The sequence below is a fragment of the Triticum aestivum genome, chromosome 3A (assembly GCF_018294505.1).
Source record: "Triticum aestivum cultivar Chinese Spring chromosome 3A, IWGSC CS RefSeq v2.1, whole genome shotgun sequence".
Classification (NCBI taxonomy): Eukaryota; Viridiplantae; Streptophyta; class Magnoliopsida; order Poales; family Poaceae; genus Triticum; species Triticum aestivum.
The window spans coordinates 676928438-676940678 of NC_057800.1; the positions used below are offsets into that span (position 1 = coordinate 676928438).

At 43.0% G+C, this 12241-nt stretch overlaps 1 protein-coding gene across 1 annotated transcript; it reads left to right on the forward strand.

Moving 5' to 3' along the window:
* Positions 1-2675: 2675 nt before the first annotated feature.
* On the forward strand, positions 2676-11606 carry LOC123057134 (activating signal cointegrator 1 complex subunit 1). Its single transcript, XM_044480259.1, has 12 exons — positions 2676-2705; positions 2838-2875; positions 2961-3040; positions 3140-3207; positions 3954-4209; positions 4983-5095; positions 5174-5239; positions 5511-5571; positions 5910-5939; positions 10313-10380; positions 10851-10888; positions 10978-11606. The coding sequence occupies exons 1-12, from the start codon at positions 2676-2678 to the stop codon at positions 11162-11164; spliced, it is 1035 nt and encodes a 344-aa protein (XP_044336194.1). The 3' UTR covers positions 11165-11606.
* The last annotated feature ends 635 nt before the right edge of the window (positions 11607-12241 follow it).

Here is a 12241-nt window from a genome sequence, read left to right on the forward strand (position 1 = left end):
TTTTCTTCGCGAAGCAATTATTTAAAAAAAATCCGGACCGAACTGGGCCGAAGGCCCAGCCGGCCCAAGCCGCGCCACCGCCTCCCTCGAGCCGTGCTTGAGGCGGACTCGTCGGAGTCCAGCGCCGCTACGCCCCGCGCCGCCCCTTCCCCAAGTCGGACGCCGCCCCGAACACATCTTTATAAGGACGAGGCCCCGGCCTCTCCTCCTCCATCGCTCGCCGCCGTAGCCCACCTCCCACCGCAAATCGCACCTCCGCCGCCTGTTGTAGCCGCCGCCCGCCGCCGCTGCTGCCGAGCCGTGCCGCCCGCCGCTCGCTGCCGCGCCGCAAGCCGCTGCCGCCGCCGCCGCAAGAGCTCGCCACCGCCCCGAAGCCCCGCCGCCGGAGCCCGACGGCGCCGCTAGTTTTTCTCGCCTAGATCGGCATAAACCGCAACAACCCGACCTGGTTTTTTTGTTTCGGTTTTTTCTTTTAGATCGGTTTACTTTATTAGGTTAGTTAGCGAACGTCATTCGTTTAGATCTGTTAGTGAACGTTTTCGTTTGTTAGTTTCTGTTAGCGAACGTTCGTTCGTTAGATTTTTCCTTTTTCAGTTTATTTTTGGCCAAGGACCTCTCCGTAATTATTTTTGTCGCAGATTAGTCCCTGATATTTAAACCCTCACTACTTTTTGCTCGTTTATCCAAATCCAACGAAACCAACAGCAAATTCTTCATTACGATCTCCTATGTTCAAATAACCAACTTAAGCATGTTTTTCAAAATTTAAAATTTGGTTTCAAATAGATTTGAATTTGAATTTTTTTTGTTCGTAACATGAGTTTCGTATCTCTGATTTGATCGATTCTTTTTGCAAATCGAAGTTCTTCACTTGTACTTTTTGTTAGATCTTTTTATTTGGGTTTTACCCTTGCATCTTATGTTTGAGTGCTTATGTATGCTATTGTTTGTTTACGATAGAGTACCCGGAGTGCAAAGCTTGCTACTACGAATCTCTAGGGTTTTCCGGTCATCAGCAAGGCAAGTAACACTTTGATCATATCCCTTTATTACCCAGTTTTTATGCATTAGTTTCAACCCTCAAACCTTGCATGAGTAGGATTGTGAACATGTGGTTATGGTTAAGTAGTTGATGAGGTAGGAACCTATTATCCTTTTATCCACCCCAGGAATATACGTTATGCTCATTACCGCTTTGCTATGCTCATAGAAGGGGATTGGTATGTGAGATTCATGCAAGTTGTGAGAGATAATAACTAAGGCAAACTTAAGGTGGCTACTTTAATACACATCTGGGTGGGTTGGTTGCGGGCACCTGGGGAATCCAGTGTTGTTCTAGGAGATCCCGGGGTACCCGTGTAATCATCCTATGGAATGCCACCCAGGCTCAAAGGGATCATAAGATTGTTCATGATAGAAACTTCCGTGTGCAGCCACATGCCATTATGGGCTCTGGCATAGTTGAGTAAGTTGTGGGAAACCTTTCCATGACGGGCTAGCAGATGTAGGGGATTGTAGGTGTACCAGCCTATCTATCGGTTAAGGGGACCTCTTCGGAAAGACTGTGTCTTGATCATCCATTTCTCAAACATCATGTAGTGCGAGAAATCCAACGGAGGAGATCAAGTCTTGTGGAGAAAAGTGCACAAACCTCTGCAGAGTGTACAAACTAATCATGATTAGCCGTGTCCCCGGTTATGGACATCTTGAGTATCTGGTACTTGAATTATTGTTTGATATCATCACTTTACTTAATGAATTTGTTGGGTTACTAATATTATTTTGGGATTGAGTTGGGGGTACCTTCTCAATAATGACATAAACTTGGTAGTTAAATAAATCTATTCCTTTGTTGTAGGAAAAAAATGGCTTTATGCAAATGTTAACCTTAGAGCCTCCACCAGCCAAATGCGCATGTAGTGATAGCTGTTATTTTGTTCATTGCTCTATAGTGTTATCTTGCCAGCATATTCCATGTGCTGACCTACACGGCTGCAATGTATCATGTTGCAGAATTTTCAGACGAAGAGTAAGGTGTGATAGGTCGTTGTCATGCACTCAGTTTTGCCGTGGAGTTGGATGGACTCATTTATCTATGATGATTCCCTAGTTATCTTATTTAGATGGCCTTCAGCCATATTATTGTAATAAGTACTCTATTTGAGACACTCGATGTAATAAGTGTGTGATTGAACTCTGTTATAAATCCTCGAGTACTGTGTGTGTCAACAATACCGATCCAGGTATGACACTTAAGCACAGAGACTACGGTCCATTGGGATTGGGTCGCTACATATGCATCTTTTTATCCTCGATGGCAACAATACAATATGTGCCTTGCTACCACTACTGTCACTGGGAAAGGACACTGCAAGATTGAACCCAAAGCTAAGCACTTCTTCCATTGCAAGAAAAACCAATCTAGTTGGCCAAACAAAACCGATAGTCTGAAGAGAATTACAAAGATATCAAATCATGCATATAAGAATTCAGAGAAGATTCGAATAATATTCATAGATAAGCTGATCATAAATCCACAATTCATCAGATCTTGGCAAACACACTGCAAAAGAATATTACATCGGATAGATCTCCAAAAACATCGAGGAGAACATGGTATTGAGAATCAAAAAGAGAGAAGAAGCCATCTAGCTACTAACTATGGACCCAAGGTAATGGGAGAAAAATATTCCTCTTCTCTTGAGGTATGCTACACAGATTGCTTCAACCATTTTGTTTTCAGCCAAGCTCTTTTTTACCCCTTCAGGCTTGATATGTGTGTGATCTTTGTAAGCAGTCTCCAAATACTGTTCACAGATTCAATTGTTCTTTTCCAGGTAGATGTTCCTCTAATGCGTTTTCTCAAAGGAAAAGGGTATTGATCTCATACTTGCAATTATTTATTGCGGATAATGCTTGACCTTCATCTGTTAGTGTAATTTGTATTCTTTGGTGTTTAGTGGATCTGTGCAGAAGCAGATTGAACAGGAGACTCGAGTTAAAATCATTTTCCCATCTGCAAAGGAGGAAACACTTGTTGGTAAAAATATCCCCATCTTCCTTTCTGAAATTATGTTCAATAAGGTAGCTATTATTAGTTATTTTCAGAGCTAAATAAGTTATTTTTTAAAAAATACAGCCCTCGAAGGCAAAAGTGCTGAAAGTATTAGAAAAGCATCAGAGAGGATTTCAAAGATCCTTGGAGAGGTAGATATCCAACGCACTGCTTTGACAGATGATTACTGTATGCTTAGGTCTTTACTGAATCACTGGCACTGTATGTGTTTATCTTTGCTACCATACTGTTGAAGTATCATAACTGGTTATAGTTTGGTTTCACTTTCCATCTTCATCTGGTTCATCACACTAAAATTCTTATCGATACCTTGCATTATCTATTTACGCAAATCACAAGCCAGCTTACTTAACAAATATAAGTTCATTGAGTTAAAACTAACTTGGCGACTCTGTAATGCATCAAAGTGCATGTGCAAAATGCTAGAATCACATAGCTCCTATATCTGTTGCAGAAGTGCCAGTGTGAGTCACCAAACACATCTTATAGAAGTGACATTGTTACTGTATTTTTTTCTCGAAAAGGAGATATGAGCCCTGGCCTTTGCATCAAGCGATGCACACATCCATTTATTATTGTTGTTGCTGTCATCATCTTCCTTACATAGAGTTCGCAACATCAATACCAGAAGGAATATTTGTATGATTGTCTGCTCATTTACTTTCCAAATTTTGTGAAAGTAGTACCCCATTGGGGTAATTGAAGTGTCTATCACGAGGACATGTTTTTTACATTTGTCGTGTTCCTTATTTATTTCGTCGAGACCACTGGGTTGGCCATGAAACCCTCGCTTTAACTTTAGTGTCAGACTTCTTAATCTCTCTAGCTGAGTGCGGCCCTATACTGAATTTGTGCCCGTATGTTTTACATGATTCAGGCTGTTCAAAGTCCAATGCTAGATTACTCGCATTTCATATCACTTCCGTTGGCCATCCACCCGGCTCTTGTCGAGAAGCTAAATAACTTCCAGAGGTCGATCCTCAGGGCGTCTGCATCTAATGTGGATAGTGATAAGGATGAAAGCCTAAGCGAAGGTTCTATGGAAGAAATTGATGAAGCAGCGAACCCTAGTGTTTCAGTCAAGCTGCCAGTCAAAGAAGAAAATTCTGTCATAGTGAAAATGGATAATAAGGGCTCCCAACCAGGTCTAAAGCTTTGCTCATTTTGTTTTTCAAGTGTAGCATGTTCCTTCTTTGAGTTCTATAACAGTCAATACTATCAACTTATGTTCTTGATAAGTAGGAATGGTCAATAGAACATACGTAACCTCGTTGCAGATTGAAGAAGAATGACCTAAATGGCCTATATATAATATGAAGTTCTGTGACACTCCATGTTTGGGGATATGAAATTGTGGAACAGCAAAAGAAGAAACAAATATAGCCATTTTCCCCTAGTTAATTACAACATACTAAGCAATCAATATAGAGGTCCATTGTGTTTACGACGAAAGCAAGATATCAATATGTGATGTCATTTTAGCTTAATGTTGGTATCAAGTATAGTTTATGAATTTATGTGTCTGAGGTTGTTTTGTTTATATTGACTGCCATGCCACATTTTTTGTTTCGATCCTGATAGCTTATTAGCTCCAAAGTGTGATGCTGATGTCAGGAAACCTAGCAGCTCACTGTTTTATAATGAGATGCTGCAGAAGCTTAGGCAAATTGAAAAAAAGGGAAGATATTAGAAATATAATATATTTTAAGTTAAAAATTCTGGAATTCTGAAAAAAAAAGTACAACTAGTAGAAATATCTAGAAACTGTGCTATTTTGTACTCTTATTATTATTTACTAGTGCTACACTGGTGACGCTACATGTTATTAGTATTGTTCTATGTATTTCGAAATTACAATGTTATGTGTATATTCAGGCATTGAACTGCTCTTTTTAATCACCTGCAGAGTTCAGCATTGACAAGTCGATATTCATAAAACCCAAAATGTTTCACCTAACGGTTCTTATGTTGAAGTTGTGGAACAAGGATCGTATTTCTCAGGCTTCTGAAGTCCTCCAGGTATTACCATTTCTGATATGATGCGATTTTATTGGATGACAATATGAAGAAATTTAATTCACTTCCTTTTCAATGCAGTCAATATCTTCCCAGGTAAATGAAGCTTTGGAAAACCGACCTATCTCTATACAACTTAAGGGTCTGGTAAGTTTCCTTTAGAGCCGGAAGTATTTTGTCATCGAATACTTGCCTTTTGTATCTGGATCGGAATTTGATTTATAGATGACTAGTAAGCAGGTTAAGTCCGAGCCAAAGAACAAAGCATTTCATACTACAGCACTGCACCACAGTACTCTATATGGTTATTGAATAGGAAAGCGACGTCTGAAACACAATATTACATTCAAGTATGAATTATTTTTGGATACTTCTGCATTTTCTGGGGATTCACATCACCTTAATGCTGCAATTTCAGACATGCATGAAAGGCTCACCAGCTAGGGCCCGTGTTGTATATGCTCCAGTACTTGAAATTGGTGCTGCTGGCAACTCTGGAAGCATCGAAATTCAGTCGTCTTTCAACGCCAACAGCCGTCGGTGGATCGGGTGCTCGCCTGTTGCAGAGACGATGCTGTGCTGTGGCGTTGCAAGCTGCCTGCGGACAGTAGAACCCACATTGACTCATGGCTTCATGCCTTCCTTCCCTGACCTGATTATTGTTTAGGTGTTGTGCTCTCTGGCACTCTACGGAGTCGCCCCAAAACCTCTTGCTGTAACGAACTGGGGGCTTTGCCCGTTTCTGTGATCAATATATTCAGGTGGGGGAAGCTCTCCCCCCCCCCCCCCCCCCCCGGTGAAAATTCAAGAAAAAATGGTGGAGAAGGGCGCCTTGTTCGAGCTTGCAGTATCCTTTGGAATGTTATATAGCTAATAAGCAATATGCATGTAGTATGTATTGTCAGATCTTTTAAATTTCCTCAGTAGCAGTTTGCGCATTACCTATCTGGCATGTGATTATATGGCTAAGCAATGATCAAATTAATCTAGCACCTAAAAAATCACTTTGATTCAAACAACCGCAACCATGACGTATTTTGACGGCAGATGGTCGTTTATGTTCAATACCATCATCGAAAGCTTGGATCTCAGAGAGATAGAGCTCTCGGGTAGGAAATTCACTTGGGCTAACTCGTTACCGGTACCGACTTTTGAGAAGCTTAACCGTGTTTTAGCTAGTGTCGAATGGGAACAGAAGTTTCCCTTGGTAACTGTGCAGGCATTGACACGAGGTGTCTCAGATCACACACCGTTACTAGTCGACTCGGGTGTTCAAACACATGTGGGTAACAAGAATATTTTCTCGTTTGAACTTGCATGGTTTGAAAGAGAAGGGTTCCTCGAGTTGTTAGCTCGGGAGTGGGCTAAAGACTCAGGAGGAAGGTCGCCCATTGAGCGATGGCAATGCAAGATTCGTCATCTCCGAAGGTTCCTTCGGGGATGGGCTAAGCATACGCAAGGGATTTATAAGGCGGAGAAGGAAAGACTTCTTCTACTTATTCAGAACCTTGAAGTTAAAGCTGAAACTTCTATCCTAGATACCAGTGAGTTGGAAACTAAGATGGAGGCGGAGTTGTGGCTGAAAAAGCTTCTCCGCGAGGAGGAATTGAAGTGGGCGTTGCGAGCTAAGGTTCGCAAAATCGTACAAGGCGAGGATAACACTCAATTCTTTCATATGATAGCTAATGGGAAGCATCGTAAAAAGAGAATTTTCCAATTAGAACAAGACGAAGGGACGATAGTTGGTCAAGACAATCTGAAAGTCTACATTACCAACTATTATAAGCAGTTGTTTGGACCTCCGGAAGAGAATTTTGTGTCTTTAGATGAGTCTAGGGTTGAGGATGTTCCTCAACTTGAGAATGACGAGAATGAGATTTTGACAGCTCCCTTTAAGGAGAAAGAGGTGTTTGAGGCCATTGCACAAATGGAAAATAATAAGGCTCCAGGACCAGATGGGTTTCCGGCGGAGTTTTATAAAAAAGTGTTGGCATTTCATTAAGGGAGACTTGATGCCGATGTTTCAGGAGTTTTTTGCGGGGCAGCTTCAGTTGTTTAAGCTGAATTTTGGAACGATAACTCTTCTTCCTAAGAAGACAGAGGCAGTTCGCATTGAGCAGTTCAGGCCTATTTTGTCTGTTTAATGTTAGTTTCAAAATCTTCACCAAGGTCGGGACGAACAGACTTACGCGGATTGCGCACTCTGTAGTTCATCCGTCCCAGACTGCTTTCATGCCTGATAGAAATATCCTTGAAGGGGTTGTTGTCTTGTATGAAACGCTCCATGAGATTCACTCAAGAAAACTAGATGGCGTTGTTTTTAAAGTGGATTTTAAAAAAGCATATGATAAAGTTAAATGGCCTTTCCTTCAACAAGCTTTGTGTATGAAAGGATTTGATCCGGCCTGGAGAAACCAGATTGAATCCTTTACGCAAAAAGGGAGTGTAGGGATTAAAGTGAATGACGACATAGGTCACTATTTTCAGACACACAAAGGGTTAAGGCAAGAGATCCTATGTCACCGATCCTATTCAACATAGTGGTTGATATGCTGACTATTTTAATAGGACGGGCTAAGGATGCGGGGCAGGTAGGTGGCCTTGTTCTGCATCTAGTTGACGGAGGTATTTCCATCCTTCAGTATTGCTGATGATACTATCATCTTTATGGAGCACGACTTGGCGAAAGCAACATGAAGCTTCTGTTATGCTTATTTAAACAATTGTCCGGGCTCAAAATTAACTTCCACAAGAGCGAATTGTTTTGTTTTGGAAGAGCTAATGATGACCAGGAGGCTTATAAACAATTGTTCGGTTGTGAATTGGGCACGTTACCGTTCATGTACTTAGGTATACCCATTCATCATCGTAAGCTGACTAACAAAGAGTGGAAATGCATCGAAGATCATTTTGAAAAGAAACTGAGTTGTTGGAAAGGGAAGCTCATGTCATACGGAGGACGATTAATTTCGATTAATTCGGTCCTTACCAGTATGCCTATGTTTCTCCTATCCTTTTTCTAGGTCCCGGTGGGTGTCAGGAAAAGGTTAGACTTTTATCGATCTCGATTCTTTTGGCAGAGTGATGAGTTTAAACGAAGTATAGGTTTGCTAAGTGGGATATAATCTGTAGGCCGAAGGACCAAGGGGGCCTAGGAATTGAAAATCTGGAAGTCAAAAACATATGTCTCCTTAGCAAGTGGCTATTTAAACTTTCGTCAGAGACAGAGGTTACTTGGGAATAGATTCTGCGTAATAAGTATCTTCATGCTAAAACCTTGGCCCAGGTGACTGTGAGGCCCTCTGACTCACCTTTCTGGAAAGGCTTGATGAGAGTTAAACAACTCTTTTTCAACAAGACAAGATTCATAGTCGGGAATGGAGCTAATACGAGGTTCTGGGAGGATACGTGGCTTGGGGAGTCCCCCCTTGCACTTCAATATCCTACTCTGTACAACATTGTTCAACTTAGAGAAGTCTACGTTGCAACCGTTTTACAATCCACTCCCTTCAATATTAGTTTTCGGAGGACGCTAGTTGGAAATCGTTGGGAGGCCTGGCTTCATCTTGTAAGACGTTTGATGGATGTACAGCTGTCCCAGCAGCCAGATCAGTTGTATTGGAAACTTACTAAGAACGGTGTGTTCTCGGTCAAATCCATGTATCTGGATGTAATAAACTCTAGCGTCATTCCTTCCTCCATGTACGTTTGGAAAGTAAAGGTACCCTTGCGAATCAAAGTGTTTATGTGGTTTGTGCATAAACAAGTCATTTTGACTAAGGATAATCTGGCAAAACGCAACTGGGTGGGTTCTGCTAGATGTAGTTTTTGTGACCATAACGAAAATATCAAACATCTCTTTCTTGATTGTCCATTGGCTAAGATTCTGTGGCGGTTGATTCATATTGCGTTTAATATTAATCCGCCCACCTCTATCAACATGTTATTTGGAACGTGGCTTGATGGGGTTGATTCCGATACAGCGAGGCACATTCGTGTTGGCGTTTGTGCTTTATTTTGGGCAGTCTGGAACTGCAGTAATGATTTAGTTTTTAACATATCAGCGAACATTCACTTTTTGCAGGTTGTCTTCAGGGCCACGGCGTTCATCCGTATATGGTCGCTACTCACTCCGGCGGAGGCCAGGGAGCGTTTGGTTACTGCGTCCACCCGATGGGAGATGGTAGCTCGGGATATTTTCAATCGGTTTGGATGACGGTTGTGTAATAGGATAGGCATGTAGTGCTCCTATTTTATTTGCCAGCCGGTTGTGGATTTTAGTCTTAACTCTTTTGAGTTTTTGTTTATTTTCACAACTTAGGGCCCGTTCGGAAGTTCTCCACGAGCCAGCTTCTCCGTCTCCGCGTGGGAGCCAGCCCGAACGCATCAGCTCCTGGAAGCCTGCTTCGCGGAGACCCGACCCGCCGCAGTGTAATTTCGTGGAGCAGCTGAAGTGTAGCTTCTAAAAAAGAGGAAGGTGGAGTTGCTCTAATTTACACGAGAATGCCACCGCCAAGTCAAACCTGTACCGGTTCGCCCTTCCCCTTCCCCTCGTCACCCAGTTTCTCTTGTTCCCTCGTCCCCTTTCTACAGACTGTAACCCTAGGAGGGCGCGGCCACACCGCCGCCGGCCGGCCGCCGGCCTGCCGCCACCCGTCCGACGAGGCGCCGGTGCTCCGCCGCATCCTTGCAGGTTTCCCATCCCATACCCACTGCAGTCGCCGCCCAATCTTGGACGCCCGAGCCTGCTTCAACTCCCTGCGTTGCTCGTCGCCGGTACCCAGTCAACCTGCTCCGTCAAGCTTGCCGCCGGATCCAAGCCAGAGAGCCCACTTATCCTAGCTCTCTTCACCACGCCGGCTTCCTTCCTGACTATTTTGAGTTTGTACAGTGTTTGGAGCAACTCTCTGCTCCCGAACGAATCGCTGCTCCCGTTGGAAGTTGGCTAAGGCTGGATTCGTGAGAAGCTGGCTATTTGGAGAAGCTGGAGAGGATCCGAACGGGCCCTTAGAGACTTGTTGCTGGATTATCGTTTTAATAATATGAGCCGTATGCATCTATCTGATGCAGAGGCTGGGGTAAAACCCCTTTTCGAAAGAAAAAAAAGCAGTTTGCGCATTACCTACCATTGTCAGTAACTCAGCATTCACTATTACTATCATAGAATTGAGCTATATTTCTGGGATGTGGGATGTTGTTCCTTTACTTCTCTTCCATCAGAGGTAATAACTGACGCCTTCGTCAAGTCAGGCCTGGTTCTTGAAAGGGATGCCAGACAAGAATTGAGGGTGAGTACAGCTGTATAACTGGAATTAGTTTTCTATCGCTCTCTGCCAATTTACTATACATTTCACAGCATATATAATTAAGCTGATGATCAGTTATTCGGATTTTGGTTGTAAATTTTGTCCACCAAAACTTACTGAAATTGCAGATTGTTTCATGTAAACTCTAGCCATACATGTGTGTCATTGTGTGACATCACACCGAACATTCTATGGTGAAATTGATGATCAGTCTTTTATCGCTAAGATGTTCTATCCTGATCAATTTAGGCTGTCTGCTGGTCACTTCTATGGTGTCAGAGTTCAGTTTGAGTGTTCTGGGATAAATGTTACACGTATTACAGTTAACTTCTGTTGCATATCTATTTGCTTAAATAATTGTTGATATTTTTATGTATCCGTTATTTAATTAAATCCAATAATCCTTTATGTGATTCTTGGTGCTAAAATTACCTTTTGTTTTCAAACCGCAGTTGCATGCAACCATAATGAATGTGCGCCACAGGAAGAGGTGAGAGCAACAAACCATTGCCTGGCATCCTGTGTGATGTTCTGTCCATATACAGTTTGTCTCACCTTGCCTACATTCTTTCACTGCAGCAAGAAATCGAACCGAAGAAACAATTCGTTCGATGCTCGGAATATATTCAGACAATATGGGGAACAGGACTGGGGCGAGTACCCAGTACCTGCGGTGCACCTATCTCAGAGGTTCAAGTTCGACGAGGGTGGATACTACCATTGCTGTTGCTCGATCCCCTTGCCCGAGGTGGCTCAGACGGAGTGAGCCCCGTGTGTTTCGACACATCACAGTATTCAATCTTGACGCAGTATCTTATGCCCTTAAGATCGGTACCGGGTCTTTTTTGCCGTCATGGAATCTGTAGTTTGGTCGCGTGGCTTTGCTTCTGTTGTGGACATTGTGCACGGTAACGAGTGCTATGCAGGCTATGTTAACTCATAGACGATCTGGGATCACTGGTCTAGTGCCCTCAGAGCTGCTTTTCTCTCAATCCGTTTTGTTCCCTTGACATGGTCCTTGCTTTCTGCCTCGCAAATGGCCAAACGAAACGATGAAAGAGCTCGCGAAAAGCTGCTCTGTTTCTGTACAAACTCGTGTCCAAAACCTTCTGAGTGAAGTGCACCGATGCAGCTCTGCCAATCCTGCCTGGGGAAATAAAACTATTGACACTGAAATACGAAGTGTAGAGTGAGTTAGATAAGATTGTTCCTCCTACAGCTAGAGTTCGATTGGTGGTGATGCCTGCCGTCTAATCGATCGCGACCACACCGGATGTGGTTCTCAGTTCAGTTGTCATGTGAGTGAGGTGCCGTGGTGGAGGCAGAGTTCAGTTTGCATGCTACTGCGCGGCCTGCGCCGGAGCGAAATGTTCCTCTTGCTTGCTGTGCACTTTATAGAACAGAACCACTGAATAGCCAAAGTGCTGTAGGGTAGTTTTTCCAGTATAATCTTGATGTGCGAGCAAAGAACTTGATACCGGAGAACACTGGTCGTGCCATTGTTGTTTCAACAAGTCTCGACATGCAGCCTTAACAGAGAGGGTGAACAAATTGGGCCATTGGCTTCCGCCGATGACTCGAGAGCGGACCATGTGACACGAACCCGGTCCATGAAAAAGTGCAAACATCTAGACCGTACAAGGCCAATGTGGGCTCCAACAATAAAGGACCAGCAACCTGAGAACAAATCTCGCAAAAAAAAAAAGCAACCTGAGAACAAAATGGTACACATCTCTATGATCAGATAGACCAACGGGTAAGATAATGGGGTCATGTAGTAGTGAATCTTCCTATAAATTTGGGTGAAATGATACTAATGAAAGATATGATTTACAAGTATTGA

What these genes read in the sequence shown, in the direction of transcription:
- LOC123057134 (XM_044480259.1), top strand. Translation starts at nt 2,676, where the DNA reads ATGGGAGAAAAATATTCCTCTTCTCTTGAG. An exon ending in CGTTTTCTCAAAGGAAAAGG is followed by an intron (nt 2,876 to 2,960) that starts GTATTGATCTCA and finishes TTTGGTGTTTAG; the next exon opens with TGGATCTGTGCAGAAGCAGA. An exon ending in AATGTGCGCCACAGGAAGAG is followed by an intron (nt 10,889 to 10,977) that starts GTGAGAGCAACA and finishes CTTTCACTGCAG; the next exon opens with CAAGAAATCGAACCGAAGAA.